The 17,137-nt window shown below is 52.7% G+C and overlaps 2 protein-coding genes across 2 annotated transcripts; one reads left to right on the plus strand and one right to left on the minus strand.

Annotated features, from left to right (window-relative positions):
• Positions 1 to 6,617: 6,617 nt before the first annotated feature.
• Positions 6,618 to 7,877, plus strand: E0L32_000063 (uncharacterized protein; the record flags this gene model as incomplete). Its single annotated transcript, XM_031140901.1, has 1 exon — positions 6,618 to 7,877. The coding sequence occupies one exon, from the start codon at positions 6,618 to 6,620 to the stop codon at positions 7,875 to 7,877; it is 1,260 nt and encodes a 419-aa protein (XP_030997440.1).
• A 6,508-nt stretch (positions 7,878 to 14,385) lies between these two features.
• Positions 14,386 to 15,316, minus strand: E0L32_000064 (uncharacterized protein; the record flags this gene model as incomplete). Its single annotated transcript, XM_031141012.1, has 2 exons — positions 14,386 to 14,423; positions 14,512 to 15,316. 2 exons carry the CDS (start codon positions 15,314 to 15,316, stop codon positions 14,386 to 14,388), a joined length of 843 nt encoding a protein of 280 aa, XP_030997441.1.
• Between the last annotated feature and the right edge of the window lie 1,821 nt (positions 15,317 to 17,137).

Raw genomic sequence — 17,137 nt, forward strand, 5'->3', positions numbered from 1 at the left:
CAAGACGCTCCTCGCACTCGTCTCTGGCCAGTAAATCATGAATGGTATCACATTCTACTAGAACATCTGGGATGTGAGGCACCTGATGTATCTGCCAGTGGTACGATCGCAATCACCCAATGGAGCAGCTTGGGACTCAACTTGCCCACACTGACCCCCCTAAGATGCAAAAGAAATGTGCTGCCGGACTAAGCAGCTAAATGGGTTTCTCAACTTGGTACGCGCTCTCCTGTAGATACCTTTAGTCGGTTCCTTTTGAGGCTCCATATTTGACGGCAGAATCGATGTCCCTCTTTGGGAGTACCTTCCCGTGGTCTCGAAAGAGGATCCATCACCACAGCGGCTCTCGTCGTGTGAGACACAGCAAAAGAGTACGCTGCCCACTCAGACAGGGGGGAAGTGTCATCTGGTCTGCTGCCAGCTCTACCAGTGTTCTCGCTAGATCTTTAGAAGCGATATTCCTGCAGTCCACTCTACTCGTGGCCAACGAGTAGAGTGGACTGCAGGGACTTCGTGTTCTTGACCTGAGGGCACCACACCAGTCGATGGCATGGCGTGTCTATGAACGCGGGTACAGCATGAACGCTTCCCAGTTTCCTCTTGGTATCAAGACATGTAAATTCAGAGGATCACAAGCATTTAGATGACAAGAGACTATTACAAAAGAGAACGAGGACTTTAAGACGAATTTGCGGAGCACATGCTCCCCCGGCCGTCTCAAATATCGGTCACAAGGGTGGTCCTCCGAACAATCCAGTCATAAGTAATGCGTAGAAATCGAGTGAAGCAAACTATAGATAGCTCAAGATAAATTACCACAACATATATTATGTCCCTGAAAGAGGAACATCCTGTTGTCGTTTAGTCGGTAAGTCAGAAGCTCTCCGCAATTTCTCCCCTGAATCACATGATGGTATTGTCTCCCCTAGACCCTGACCAACTTTGGCACCCTTGACTGGAGAAACATAAATCCAGGTTCTACATATTGCACGCTCGTTTAGTGACGGGCTTTTGGCTCCCAAATTTAGATTTAAGATTATATCCCTTCATACAACCTTGTCCCACTCCGCGAATAACACGCGTTGAAACTACAGCAGAGCAGAGCACGGGGAAGCGTCGGGTCATGAGACGGCAAAACGCGGGACAAAGAATCTACCGGTGCTTGATCCGTGCCGTGTTTAAGCACAACTGTGTCAGGTAACAGAACCTCAAAGACTGGTGACTTCAAAAATACCATGGAGGGTTTGAGCCGTTGAGAAAAGCCTGTCTATGACATCGAAACAAAGGGTGTACCTACCAGCTTCATGGTGGATGTAAGCTGTGGTTCTGGAATTAAGAATTGTACACGATTACAATAAGACACCCTTTACGAGTCTTAATGCCACATATTTTCGCTCATCATAGAACATTGTATCTCGCAAGGAGTGGCTTAGTCCACATCTACAGAGCTTACCGCATTGCTGACCTCTTTCAGCGTTGGAGAGAAGGTGTTTGCCTGTTCACATCTGGAACTCGTCTTGGGCAGCAAAGGCTGTGGAGTTCCTCCAATACGATGCGAAAGAAAACCAAGAGGATGTGAAGCCTCAAGGAAGACGTGGCAAGCTTGATCTGATTGACAGTGGCTTGCAAAATTGCGTTTGGCGGTTGTTCGCACGTTCGTGACTTGGAACCTGCCAACACAGGTGTGCTGTCTCGAATGCGAATCCAAATCAAGCGAATGGTTTTCAATATTCAAAGTGATTAGTAATGTGCCTTGCCGCTTCTGGGCTAGGAAATAAGGTGGTGATCCTGCTGCCCACTGGTTCGAAGCATAATTTGGGGACAGTCCGGAGGCGCTCAGGTCCATTAGTGAAGCCAAGCTTTCGGTAGTCATTCATGCTTTGAGGGCATTTGTTCACATATTGATGACTCCAACGTTAGCAATCGGCGATGATCTCCGAGCCGCTGTCACTACCCTTGTCCTTGTGATTTGAGGCGCTTTTCTACGGTATTTAGAGGTTGACTCGAAGCTCCCTACAGGGGTTGTGGCGAGATATTTGGCCGAGACTCAAGCCAAGCGAGGCTCTCCCACAACGAAACTGGTATGGCGAATTTGGAAATACCATCCCCTAAAGAAAACGGTGAGCGATTCAACTTCATATCAAGGCTGGAAACGGGTCTCAGCTACCGGTCAGTGCAACGGTAGTCAGAGACGTCTCAGCCCAAAGGCAGAGGAGAACAGGGATAGTCCCCTGTCAACCTCCCTCTTGGGTCGCCTACGTGTGACTCGGGCGCCCTAGACCCCAGCTTCAGCTGTCTCGAAATGGATTGGTATGAATCCCCTCAATGCAACCTCCTCACTGTTGTCAATCTGCCTTTTGGACGAGCCACAGGTGCCGCCGTCGTCAGCAGAATAGCATCTCTGGGCTAATATCTACAACTCTTATCTGTAAGATATGGTCATGCTAAAGTCACAAGCATCAGTCCGGAGCTTTCTTGTGCTATCGACTGGTACGATTGGCTTGACGAGCGGTGCTCCTTTGCCACGAGTTTGTAGTTTGGTGATTGTTCTCTGTGGGGCCATGGTGACAATCTACCACATGATCTTCAGACACACGAGTTGCCCAGAGCTCCGGGCCCGAATGCAACTCTGAGGCGCCGAGAGCCTGGAGCCGTTCCAAAGAGTTGACGGTGATCGGCAAGAACAGTGCGCTTTTAGATCACGGCATTGTCCACATGCACGCAGGGCGACAGCAGAAAGCTGATTGCCCATGGAACCCTTTTTCCCCTTTTGAATCGAGAGCCCAAGTATTCTCATGATACTTGCGCCCAACCGTCTTGAACACTGAGCGGTAGGCATAGACCCCCGGGGCAGATTGGCCCCCACGACAACCCAGAGGATTGGTGATGATAAGTTCAAGGGTCCGATAGGCTGTCCGGAGAGACGTGGAGGTGCGAACGCCACTTTGAGCCACGCAGGTGTCAGACGGTCACGTTTATGAGATCGCCAGAAGCAAATGTTGGTAGATCAAGATCCTAGGGGCAACCGAGGCTGGAAGACGAGAGTTTGAGAGATAGTATGATAAGAAGAAGCTTCCGTCAAGCGCAAATCCAACAACGTCCAGGGGTTTTCTTACGCCAGTTCGCAACCACTTTTCAGCCCAGCCCAGTGTGTCGATCATTACCTGGACAGCATTGGCGAAAGTCAAGACAGGATGCACGCTCAGGCAGTGAGCAGCCGGGATTATTGCACCATAAAAGGGTTTATTAGCGATACTAACGGCGGAGCGTTTGTCGGAGCTCACGGACCGCTCTCGAGCACCGTATCTCCGGGAGGAGCTGGCCATTGTGTGCCATTGGAGCGATCTTGTAGCTCGACGATGCTTTGTAGCCTAAAAGAACATTGACAACACTTGGAGGCTTCGATTATTTGCTACTGCTGCGAGCTATGAGGTCATCCGTCAACTTATCACCAGATGGTTTGCCAAAACCACACATCCCGTTCAGGCTCAAGCTGGAATCGGGTCTGACTTACAGCGGGCATCTGAAATGAAGGGCTGCGAATGAATCTTACTTGTAGAGCCGCGACCTTCGGCTGGCGTCTCAACGTGTCTCAACGTGGCCGAGCAAGTGTCCACTTGTTCCATGCAACCGCCTCGCGGCCTAACACCCTGGGTTACATCCGGGAATTGTCGTAGAAAACTGGCATTTTTTGTTCTTGGTACTCTTTCTTCTCCCCCACTGACCGTCTTTTCAGGTTCGAGAGCTGATGGCCGAATTGAGCACCAACAACAAAATGGTTCCGTGACGTAGAGGCCAAGTGAGTCCGCCTTTCTTCACTGACCTCCACGCAGGTTGGTAAGGCGGTGAGAATGAGCATGTGTTTGCTCACTTCTCCCCGTTCAGCATGAGGAATACCCAGCTTGAACGGAATTGAGAGCTGTCAGTTGACTGATCCGAAGATTTGAGATGATATCATCGCCACAGGCTTCCTCTTTTGGTACGCATCCCGTCCTGTCCTGGTAGGGCTCAGTGACTCCACTGCCACGATGTACAGTCGAGGGGATGGTCACCTTATCTTCCACTTGCAATGATCGCCGCTCAAGTGGACGCCACTGCCATGCTGTCTGCGGCATGTGCTTTAATCCAATCAAGGACGAGATCTACAATGTGTATGCAAGGCGAGGCTCTGCAAGTTGCTGTTGTCGGTTGCACACAGGACTGGAGCAGGCATGCAACACAAGTGCATTAACAGGCATTCTTGCTGGTGCGGTCTGCTTCTACTCCAGTGCAGGTCTCTCTCTCCATGCGGGGTAGGCCGTTTTTCAATGGCAAGCACTTTTCGTGTATGCATGCCGTGCAGCATCGTTTTTGCTTATCTTTATCACTCCGCTGAGGAAGACCTAACATGATTTACACTACCTAGACAATACGAGGAAAACCGATCAGCAGCTTACCAGAGGGGCTACTGGAGAACTCCAAGGGCGCTGCCGTGTTTGAGAAAACAGCATCCAACATAGCAGAGAACAATGAACGCTGATCATCGTGGTGCATTTGCATGGCAACCTTGACCCTCGATATGGGTTCAACCCCATCTGCTGGCACCTTTCTCCGAGCGAGAAAAGAAGGGGATCGTCTCCGGCAGCGATGCTTCGGCAGACCGGTGAACTGACGTGAAGCGGAATGGAAATGGCATGACTAAGAGAAGAACTACTGCAGTGCCAGATGACACACTGAAATAGTTCAGTGGGCGAGACTGCAATAGTCAAGCACGGAAATCGCCTGGCATTCTCGTCTGACAGGGCAGAGGTTATTAACCCGGTTCCGAGGGCGTTGTTCGCTCAAAACACTCCTTAAGTGCTCAAGTTCGATAGCATGATCGATCTTATGACTTGAACTCAGATGCCTTGGCCTGAGTCTGAGTAATGGCATTTCAAAACAATCTCTGCTTGCAAAGATCAGTGCTGATTGAATGCTACAAATCATCAGCAAAACGAGGCTCACAACGCTGTAACACCCGTCGACGCAATCTGAGCATCGAGTAGGCGTGACCCATTGTCTTATTCGCTACCTGGCCAAGGTTGCATACCCCTGTTACAGCTTGCAGGCGGCTTCAATACTATTTGTATCTTGCATGAGGTGTGCATAGGTACCATCCTAACCACCTTCAGGTACCTCTTCATCTACCCAAATGAGTCCATCTCATACTAAAATTTGTATTCTTGGTAACCTTTTCCGTGACTTGGTACACAGATGAGCGTTGGACCGGGTTTGGAGCATCAGTTCTTCAGGGCGTATTCAATTGGCGAGCTGAATCGCATTATCCCTGTCGATTCGCTCTCCCGTTAACCACATCCTCCCACCTGCCGCCAGCGCCTCCATTCGAAGACGAACCTCCAAAAGAGACCCCAAAGGCGCACGCTGAAAGCCTTCGGCGGGCGAAGTCGTCTTCCGTCACGCATGGATCTTGGCCCACCTCGACGAAGCGTCAGGGATTTTGCTTGCTCTTCTGAGTGACGGCACACACGCTGTTCAGCCCGGGATCGTGGTCAAAAAGCCCAATCTCCACCACCCCCGAATCGGAGAGGCGGGACGAATCGCATCAGCATCCTACTTCCCCAACCCTCTTCCGGGATGTTTTGCTCAAGAAATGCCACTGCCCCCCTTTGCCGCCAGGCTGATGCTCACAGTACCCCGTCCTCGGCTTGCTCTCTCGCCTATCCCACTCCCACACGAGCGCTTCTCAGTCCGTTGGGATAGTAGGCCGCCCAAAGATGGCTGCCACGTCCCCCCTTCGAGAAAGGCATCCATGCCGGAAGGGCCTATTTGCAGCCCCCGGTCGGATCTCATGGTCATCACTACTCGCTTTGCACCACCGTACCACTCCAGTCACCCGCTTGGTGCCACCTACACACTGCCATTTAACGATCTCCTCCAATCCACCTACACACTTTCTTGTCAGCTAGCGTCGACTAGGCTTTGAGTATGTACAGCTGGGTAGCGCCGTGTACAATCCATTTCAAAACGGTACTTTGCCCACGACACCCCACGAACCTTACCAATACCTCTTGTCTCTTGAAGCAAGGCATCGCACTCTCTTCCCCGTTCTCTAAGAGGCACAGTCCCTGAGCCACTGCTCAGCTCAGAACCTTCTCTACGAGCCATCTGGCGTGGTCGTCTCTTTTTACCCGGTCTGTCTTGTCCGATTGAGCCTACTGTCAACCAATCTGCATGTCCTTGAACCTTTCCCTACCAACGGTGCTTTGTCAAGGAGCTGTCAGCTGGGTTACTTTATCACTTCCCATTCATACTTGGAGCTGCTTCTCACTTCCTGGCAAGGACGGCCCGCGTTTCTCCTTCGTGCTCCCTCTTCTCTTCTGTTGCACTCACCCTGACATATGCCGTTTTCCATCCGAAGATCACACTTGATACATACAAGGCCTTCCATCCCACAGCACCACTCCAGCCCTTGTTTGTCACTCGGCTCGTATAATACCAGCCAATTTCCCCCCCAGTGAGGCACATACATCTGGTACTTTGTCTGTTACCCCTTGAAGACCTAACTCTATATCAAAGAGGGTTGAAGACAACGACGAAAGAGAGATATAATTTCTATTTCCTGTTTCACATTCTCCACAATGGCATCATCGTCGAAGCCTCGACAGACTCGGCTCCGCGCCTCTTGCGATGGTTGCTTCCACGCCAAGGTCAAATGCTCCAAGGAGAGACCTATGTGCACAAGATGCATGTCTTGCGGCATTCACTGCGTGTATTCACCGTCAAGCAGGGCTGGAAAGCCCAAGTCGGATGGATCGAAGCACCTTCAGCACAGCACGCGCGTGCCGGATGCCAGTACCACTACATCCAATATCGACGATAAACCTCTTCTCTCTTCGGCAGGCCAGCAAGTCGTGTCGATAGCTGGCTGGCACACGCCTCCGACCAGTATTGACATGGGTCGAAGTCCGTCAATAGCGTCCGAACTTGCGTTATTGGGAGTCGACACCAGCATGGCTTCTCAGCAACTGGACATAATAGCTACTACGGGCGAGATGTATCCCTCGATATCGCCATGGACACCACCAACGGACTTTTCCTGTGCCCCATACGGCGATTGCCAACCCGTCGCCATGGCCATGATGCAGAGCATCGGCCGTTCTCGGTCTCATGACATGGCGATGTCAACCGCTTTGGGGTCGTGGCAGCAGGATACAAGCACGGCGGAGGCTTTTGGGTATGAGCAGACTCACATGCCCACACCTGCGAGCATGGGCTCCAACTACTTTCCGAGCCCATCGACCACGCCGCATTTACGGCCGGCACCACCGCGACACAAATCAACATCTGCTGCATCCATGGCCAGCACAGGCTCCTGCACATGCTTTACTGTGTGCCTGCAGTCGCTGCAAGCGCTGCACAACGCATCATCGCCGGCATCTCCCCCTCTTGACTTGGTGCTCCAGCTCAACGGGAAAGCGGTCGAAGGCTGTGCGGCCATGCTGGCATGCTCACGGTGCATGAGCAGGTCCGGCACGCACACGGCAGCCATGCTACTCGCCACGGTCATTGGGAAGATTACGTCATTCTATAAGAATGCGTCGCAGTCGCACTTTGACAGCGGAGGCATGAGCAGCCCCGTCTCCGGGTCAAGTCCCGGTCTCGGCGTCAGATTAGGTGCCTACCAAGTTGATGGGGAGCACGGCAGAGCCCTCGAGCTGCACATCTTGGGATGCGAGCTCCAAAAGCTCAAGGAGGTGTATGCGAGGTTCAGCGAGGTCTGCGGTCAGCTCTCCGAGGATGCGGAGATGTCAAAGGCCATGATCGGCTATCTGAGTCAGAACCTCGACACAATGTTGGAAGTCGTCAGCCACAGCAAGGGAGGCGTACCCTTTGCATGACCCTCTCCCTCGGTCACACGGCAGTTTGAGTTTATTGCTATTCATAATATTGTCTGGTCATTTCCTTAAAACCATTCTTTTTGAGCGATTCGGCATCGAAAAATGAGTTTATGAGCTATGTATTCAGGAACGGAAGACGGGCTGTCTAATTCAATTCGCTAGACACACGTCCTCTCATTCATTTCCCTTGGGAGTTTCAGATGTATCTATTTCTTACGTTTTCTTTCTTGTTTCTTCCCTCTTCTCCGAAGCATCACATCGCGTTTTTTGTTTTATTTTATCTTTTATCACGGGATTTGCAAGTAGAATGCTTGACTGCAATTGGAATGTGCTTCCGGTCTTGAAGCTCTGCATACAATGGGTATTATGTTTGCCATGGAATTCATCACCTGTCAGCCTTTATCCGAGGGCATTCTGGTTGCTTGTTATCAGACTACAAAGCGGCGCTACTGGAACTCTGGTTGTCGATTGCCTAACCCGGTCTTCGGGTAAATGAAAGCAGCAAGTTGTCTTCAAGGGAGCTATCTACGAGACTCATGCAATATCAGCAATCTCTTATGAATAATCCGAAGGAAATCTCTGCCCCTGTGACTGATCTGCAAACTTCTGAGGGGATCAATAATGTACTGTCCTCAATCCCTGCAGGTCTTTTCCTTCATCTAGGCAAATATTGGTCATAAGCGTACGCCCATCTCTCCGCGATCTAGTTTCGATTTCGCATCACCGATCGCAAGGGACCTTACTCTTAGTATGTCTCACGCTCATCCTGGTGATGAGTAGGCACAGACCGTCAGATCTTGGCAAACCAGGGATGGTCTTGGACTGCTTCGTTGTCACTCTCGGCCGATCATACGAGGAGTGTAATCGACTGGAATGGGTTTCGGCGCTGTCCGCCGCCCGGCCTCCCGAACAAAGATACGCTTACTACAGAGCGGACTGCCGCGCATCTTGAAGGCGGGTCGAGATATCCACACGCGGCATGCTTCCGGATCCTGTCATAGAGATGTATCACATTATGCCCGGAAGTGCGATGTTTGATGACGTGCTCGGCACTCTAATCATAATATGCAGCCGCTCTCTTGGGCCGTTCGTCCCCTCTCGGGGTTCCGTGATTGGCCCCGTTTTCCCACGATCCAAGTTGCTTTGGCGTTTTTTTGCTCTTCCTCTGTCTATTCCCGCTTAAACTCGCCCAATATTTTCCGCTCTCGACCCGTCTGTGATCGAATGCTTGATTGTTTGGTATGCCTGTGTTTCTATTTTCAGAACAAACCTGAACCATGCAAATGCGGGGATAAGTCCCCCGTTCCCGGTCGATTGGGGGCTGCAATTAACGAGGAAGTTTCTTTTTGTCTCATGCTTCTCGTGACGGGGCCGGCAGCGCATCCGGGAGTGCTGGCATGCACACATAGGCTACTGTCGTCCGTTGAGAGCCACATTCACAACCAGCAAAAAGGGAACCCTGCCGCATCTCACCTCATGGACTACTGCATGGATCTTGTTTCTTTGCAGGGGTACCACGTTGCGCTTGGCGTGCCAGAGGCGAGGATACAGAGGGCCTTTTGCAAACGGTCAGCACTAATCCTGTGGTCGTGAGGTTTCTAGGGCTCATATTCGAACATCAGTGGCTGGTCGGCGGCTGGTCAAGGCCCATCCAGGCTGGGCGCAGGCTCTACCCGGCTATAATGGCCTGGAAATACACCACCCAAACAGCCGGCCATCCGTCCTTTACGAGCGGCCTGTGGTCAGAAATCGGACCAACTCGGGGGCTGGAGCCAATCAGTCTCGCGAGATCTCGTATCCGACTCGGGGGCTTCTATCTGGACCTTCACAGACCCAGTCAAGTTGCCATGGACAACAACACCCTTCGAGGAAGACTTGAGAATTCAGGGATGGCCTGTTCGAGTTATTTCCGGATCACTTACAACAGACATCAGACTCAGGCTTTCTGGCAATCCCGGACGACCAACATAGGGAGTGCTCGAAAGAGCCGGGAAGGGGCGATCCATTGGGCTTAGCGGGCTTTAGCGAGACATGGCTGCTGTAAACAAAACCCCACACTGGTCGTGATCGTCGCCAAACGCCCAAAACCTTAATTTGATGACCTGTACATGGCTACATGACCTGATTGCGCCCGTCCTCCTGCTCTTAAGATTGTCCTTTATTGCCCATGCCCAGCGTTCCGACATCACTTCATGCTTTGGTGGTCTGAGTAATGATGCTCTGGATGATACGAGAGGTCAGACCAAGGAGGGCAGCGAAACCTGCTTTGGAGTGCCATCCGGCAGATGCTCCGGACCCGAGGCCAAGTCCCGGTCAGTTTCGAGAAAGGATGGAGAGTGTACGTGTGCCTTATGGAGGGCATGTAGTGGGGGGCTCAGGTAGGCCCTGACCCATAGCTCTCGATCCCGCTCCTCCTCCATTGCGAGCGATGATCCTTGGCCCGACAACCCGCAGGTTTCCCACCATCTAAACTCCTGCTCTGGGCTGCTGCGGCTGTGCCTGACAAGATGTGCTAATTTGTTGCCAGCATGCCAATTGAAGATCGCCATGGCACACCCTTGAACATGTGAAATTGCGTCAAGTTCACTCACACCAGTTTGCACAAGAACCGCATTCTCAAATCACGTCCGCCTCCAGTACTCCCTCCAAGGCTTAATTGTCGGCCGATATCACCGCACGTCAGCCAGGCTGAGGGTGGGGGTTGCCCAGAGTGCCTGGGCTGATGAGACGAAAGTCCGATTGAGAGCTATCGCGACCAATCGTGTGCATACAACGACAATGGCCATCGACGACCAGGCAGGCAGCACACACCCTGGGTCTTCTTGTTGTGTGTGTCCATCGTCGATTCCTATTCTCGGCAGTATTCTCGGAAACTACCGACTTATTTTCGGAACAACACCAGACACAGACAGCCTTGGTGACATTTCCTACCGGTCTTGATACAACCCACCCTTCGACGATACAACACACCAGCATATCAACATCGTGGACCCTGTGTGTTACCCCACAGTACTCCAAATTTGCAGATTTGCTGGTCAGGTGTTCCTCCATGGGCTATCATGCTTTACGGTTACAGCCCCTCGTTGTGCAGCCAGCTCGTAAGCTTCGGCGTGGCGACGCAAGCGCACCTTTTGGTCACCAAGCCGGCTCCGCAATGATCATAGAAACAACACGACACGGGATTGCGTGCGCAGGCTTACAGCTGTCTTCTCCGCGAATATTCCTCAAACTTTCTTCTTTTTGCAGATCAGCTCCGCCTGCGAGTTCCTTGCTGCATGGGGGGTACCACCCCGCATGCATCAGTGACCATACAGAGGTTGAGAAAATCAATATTCGCAAGCAGCAGAGTGGAGCCCTGCGAGAAGCTTCAGACCGGCACAGCCCTACGGAGCATGCAAGGACTTGATGGCGGGGAAACCTCTCGGGACCGATGTGCCTATCTGATGTTATAACCTTGTCCTCGTCGTCCACGCTCTGTCTGCCACGTCGAGATCGCATACGCACCAGCGGCAGGCCCACTCCATACGGATATCAATGACAGCCACCCAGATGTTGAGGCTTCTGCTATCCTTATTATCGGGTACGTACCTGGAGAGCTCCAGCAAGCTCTGGTCGCTCGTGTTCTGAAGATCATTTCCACTGCTGGGTCTCTCACCGCACGCCAGGCTCTCAAAGTGCACCAACATTCACCGTGTCTGGGCCATACAGCCACGTTCTGATAACGATAGCTTCTTGGTTGAGGGGCCTGATATGCACTGTTCGGCATTCAGAGCTGCTGGCACTGTTTAGCTGGCAAAGCGACGACCAAGCCATTGACTGCTTTACGATATCCCCCTCTTTTTGGGCTGCAGATGTCAGCTCTTGTGGCGTATCTCCCCATCACTGATGTATGCGGGCATCCGCAATGCTTACATGCGGATCGAAAGCATAACATTCAGTCCGGGGAATTCACTGTGGTGTTCTTATCATGTGAGTTGTCAGAGCTGCTGGAGCGTAGCCTGTGATGACTCTGTGCCCCGCAGCCTCTCCTTTGACTACTCCGCAAGTAGTTGATGATCGCCATCTATATGTGGTTTGCAGGTTCGTCGGTTCAGTCTCAGCTTACGCCCGATTTCAAGTCTCGATGTCATCGCTAGTTCCGACTCGACAAACCGGGAGCCGTTGTGTAGTTCCGCTCAGAGATTACAGGAAGAAGGAGCCACATTGCTCCGACAGCAGAGTTCGTTGGCTTCTTGGCAGACTTTCTCGCACTTTCAGGTGTCGTGATGGTCACACAGGACGCTCGTTGGACGAGGACGACAGCTGCTGCAAGTCAAAAACGCAATGCTTACTGCAGTTGGCGTCCTTGTCTTCAGCCATGTACCCAACTAGCTTTGCCCAAAACACTGACCTACTGAAGCCAGCGCACAGGCTGTTCAGGCAAGCCCATTACTCAGCCTTCTTGCGCTACGAAACCAGGGTTATCCATGTTTATCGTTTGGACTCTCTGCATCGCCGTTATTCCTCCAATGGAAATTGGCACTAGCGATCACTCCTGAGCCATAAGGACCGTTTTCGCTTTCGCAAAGTCACTGCCTACCCTGTGGGCCGTCATTCAAGATTTACAGTCGTCACTGACGACTTACCTGGTCCTGGCCCAATAACCTGTCTGGACCAGTGTGATTGGCCTCTCGTACCCTCTCGGTTGAGTTTATCTTGGAACGACAACATCTAGCCCCACTGAGGCTTACCCCCGAAAGGTGTCTTGCGCCCGCCGCGGCTTGATGCAAGCGCTAATAAGCGACAAGGCTGAGTGACAGGTATTTTTGAGCCTGTCAGCATTGATCGGAGATGTTATCGGCTGAGCAGGATTGCACGTCTCCTTTACAGTCGTTGGGTCTCGTGAGCAAACTTGTGTGTCTCCTCGTCCTGCAAAGTACCCTCCAAGGTACTTCAGGAGTAAGCATCTTGTGTGAGGAGAATGGAGCTCCAGAGATAAGCCCTGGTTCTGCATCCCTTTCTGCCACGGCAGACTTGCCATCAGGGGAGAGTCGTGCCCAGCCTATCCAGAACAGGTTTTGGGAGGCTCGACCTTGCAACGCTCCGCCCTCGATAGGTACATGGCCTGTCGCTTTCCGAAATTCTTGGTCTACCCTAGACCCTTCAACCCTGCAGGCTTTCCAAGACGAGTTGCAACCTGCCAGGTGAAGCAACGCCGCCTTGGACCCCGGGTCAGGACATCCTATCCAGATTTGTAATACAAAGACATAACCTCACTCCGGCATTTGGAGCCCCTGCCAGACATCCTCCGGCTTGGCCCCTGTGCTTGGATCCCTTCTCGGTTATGAAGTCCTCATTAAGCTATTTTGTCACCCCTTCACATCCGGATTCGATTCGGGATCCCGGGGGCTTCTAGATGTGCACGGTTCACCAACAAAGGGGGTAAGAGGGTGTATGCCATTAGAAAAGTAGGGGGGGTGCAATTGTATTTTTGATGGAGACAGACCTGACAACGTCGCAATAGGATTAGCACCCTGGCCATGTCGATCTCCCGGCAATGTGCTGCAAGCCCCCCATTCGCGGCTCCTTACAAAGCTTGAGGCACCCACTGCACCCCACCCCCAGGCCTCCTCCGTACAAGGGCCAGGGGGTGTCCTTTGCCAAGGCTTACTTACCTAGTTCGGCGGTGGGGGCGAAGAAGAGGCCAAACTACGGTATAATTTCCTAATGCGGTAATTGAGAGTACATGGTCTTCTCGTACAGTCTTGTTCCTGGGTTGAAATAGCAGCTCCTGTCTTGAACCTCTTCTGCCTCAATCCGAGGCTGAGCAGATTCGTAAAGCTCACAGGGTCATTTCTTGAGCTAGCACTCTAAGGGGGTCGAGTTACATTACCTATTGCTACCCGGTGTTGCATATCCCGGGCCCCCAGGATTTTTTCCTTGACATCCCCACTGCGGAACGATGCGTTCTGTAAAGTGGATCGTTGTTCAACATTGACAGCTTACCTTAATTCGTGTTCAGACCTACTTCGTACGAAGGCTGTCACTGTGCTCGGGCAGAGACAGAAACAGCCCATGCTCTCCTCGAAGGGGACCCGGTTGGATTCTACACCTGGACACACAAGCAAACAAATTTGAGGGGATTACAAGAAGCACTACTAAAGGATGTGCCGAACTCCAAGGTCAAGGGTTGACACGGCAGAGCGAATCTCCTGGCCTGAACTGGTGACGGGCCGGATTTAATCGCTACCAGGTCCAGTTGCTTCTATGCTGATGGCGGTCAACAAAAGCAAGGCCGGATCTCGGGTAAAATGACCTGGGTATTCGTCACTTTTTTTAATACAAGCACAAGTCTTCACATCGGATCACGCTTTGTCCGGAAGGGCAATTGCCGCAAGAGAAAAACTCGAATTATGAAGAACATGATAGTCCTGTACTCATTGCACCCCCTGTTTTCCAGCAATATCCCAATGCGCCCCCTCTATGCAAGCAAGCATTCCCGGCCATCTTATCTCCGTGTGAAAATGACTCAGGTAGCAGAGCCACCGGTCAGCTTGATGACTTGACCTATACGAGTATTCATGATTAGCAAGCAATGATCAATCTCAGGAGTGTGACAGGGGGGGGGGGGGGGGGCAGGTTTTGAAATGCATACCGTTGATCCACTCGCCCTCCTCGCTGACAAGAGTAGAGACCGCGCGGCCGATGTCAGCGGGAACGCCAACCCTGTTCAGGGGGCACATCTTGGCCAGGCCCTCGTCGATGATGGCCATGTCCATGCCCTTGTAGCCGCCGGGGACGTAGTGCCACGAGTTCTCGTCGTACATGTCGGTCTTGACGCCGCCGGGGGCGATGCAGTTGACCGTGATGCCCTTGTGGCCGCAGTCGACGGCGAAGGCGCGGCAGAACCCTTCGACGGCGGCCTTGGAGCCGGCGTACAGGGCGTGGTTGGGGATGCCGGACAGCACGGCGGCGACGGACGAGGTCAGGATGATGCGCCCGCCGCGGCTGCAGTGCTTGAGGCCCTGCTGGGCGACGAAGAACTGGCCGCGGCAGTTGAGGTTGAAGACCTTGTCAAAGAGCTCCTGCGTCACGTCGACCTCGGGGCACCAGACCTCCATTCCGGAGTTGGAGACGACGATGTCGATGTGGCCGTAGTGCCCCGTCGCCTTGTCGAAGAGCTCGACGACCGAGGCCGGGTTGCTGATGTCGGCCTGGATCGCGACGCTCTTGGAGCCGAGCTTGGCGAGCTCGGCGACGACCTCCTCGGCCGACTTGGCGCTGCTGCCGTAGTTGACGACGATGCTTGCACCGCGGCGGCCGAGCTCGATGGCAATGCCGCGGCCAATGCCGCGCCCGGCGCCCGTGATCAGGGCGACCTTGCCTGCCAGAGGACGGGCGGGGTCGTAGGCAGCGGGCGCTGCGCTCTCGTTGAGATCGGCAGTTGCGGTGGGAGCCATTTTATCTGGTGAGACGTGTGACGCTGTGCAATGATGCGGTGGCAATGTTGCTGAATGCAATGTAAACAGACTAGATCTCTACTGCTGTACTATTGAGGATGATGAGGATGATAATGCAAATCTTGAAGACAGTCTGGGACAGGAACATCGTCTTATATCGGAACCCTGAAGGCAAGTCCGAAAAGGCGTCCGAAATATCATCCTTGAGATTGGGGAAGCTCCCGGGCCCTGGCATGAAGGTAACAGGGATGATTCCGGCGGCGGATAGGGGCATGGAGAAGAACACCAGTAGCACCGCCAATACCTCCGCCTCTTCAAGGACGTTCGTCCGAAGTCCATCGCAGGGTGGCTACGGACCGACTTGTTTTACCACAGGCCCTTCAGGAGCTGAGAGCAGCTGAAGATCGTTGCAGAATTCTGTCCGGACATTACTTCAGTCAGTGCAGCGGCGCAGACCCGGGCTCCGGGTGAGACCCTCTGTGTCTGCGGCGGACGTTGAGATACACCCTCCACACATTGAACGGGCATACCGATGCGTTGAGGTTTTGGAACTCAAAGGGTCGAATGTGTTGAGCCGCAAGTAACTTCCTTCCCTCAAAGTTTAATTGAAATAAAGAAGGCACTGATGTTAAAGATCAGTAGGCCATTCCTTCGTTCAGAGGCCTTCACGGCCTTTCCTGTTCTCTAGCTACAGTAAATACAGTGCATTCAGCGGCCCCAGTAAGCAACCTGCTCCAGCTATGGAAACAGGCCCGGAGACTAGCAACCCGTGGTGGTGTTCAGCTGCTGGGCTACTGAGGCCGGGCCTTCAACCCACACTCAGCCACAACTAGCAGTGAGATACACAGTGAAATGAAGGAAGTGGTGGACTACCGGCATTCAGGTGGAGGTGCTCGTGGGGTTGTCCAAGGCGAAGGACGGAGTCGGCCACTTCCCCAACGGATGTCCGTGAGGGGGATCAAATGTTCGCGAGAGGTCCATGCCACCATCTATGATCGAGGCAGCGCGGAGGAACAATCTTGCGGCATTGAATTGATTCAGTATTGATTAGCGTTGCAGTCGAGCGATTACACGTATGGTGCAATCAATGCTCCTTTGCTTCCAAGCTTCGAGACGCAGTGTGCGCCTGTCAGAATTGAGCCTGCAGCGAGGCTGACAAGAACACCAATGGTAACAACGCCTGCCTTATCCGGCCTCAGATCTCATCAATTGGTCGACTTCTACCTTCCCCTTGTTCGGAAGAATATGCAAGTGGCAACGGAAGCAACCGCGGCTTCAGCAGGTCGGCGAGCTGCCATGATTGGGACGTCATGGTCAAGCTAAAAGCATGAGATCAATCAGGATGAGGAGAGTCCAGATAGAATGAGTCTCATTTTCTCTCCAAAATGGTGCTGTGATTGCTAACTGATTGTTCTTGATTGCAGCCAAGCATGAGAGTACTTCATCAAATACTGGAGCGGCACCAGGCATGTTGCCAAAACGGAGGAGTCATTCTACGCTTGTCTGGTCTAAGAGAATGCTCCGCAGGTTACTTCCAAGCCCTTTCTCGATGTTCTGTTAACAAACATTTGCCTACAATATGTTCCCACAGCCGTATCTGGAAGTGTCCATTGTGAAGCTAACCAGGTGCTCCCAGGTCTGTTCCCCAATTCGGTCTTGCAGTCGAACCAAGCATCCCTAGGACGTACACGCGCGCCATGCTTCAGATGACAGATTGAGCACACACCACCTCAGGTCAAGCTGTATCAATCACGGACGTCTGATTGCCAAGCATTGGTGAGGATACCATAACCGTTTAGCCGGGTCGTGTGGTGGAGGGGA

This window comes from Thyridium curvatum, assembly GCF_004353045.1.
Source record: "Thyridium curvatum strain D216 chromosome Unknown NODE_1_length_1224711_cov_81.814160, whole genome shotgun sequence".
NCBI lineage: Eukaryota > Fungi > Ascomycota > Sordariomycetes > Thyridiales > Thyridiaceae > Thyridium > Thyridium curvatum.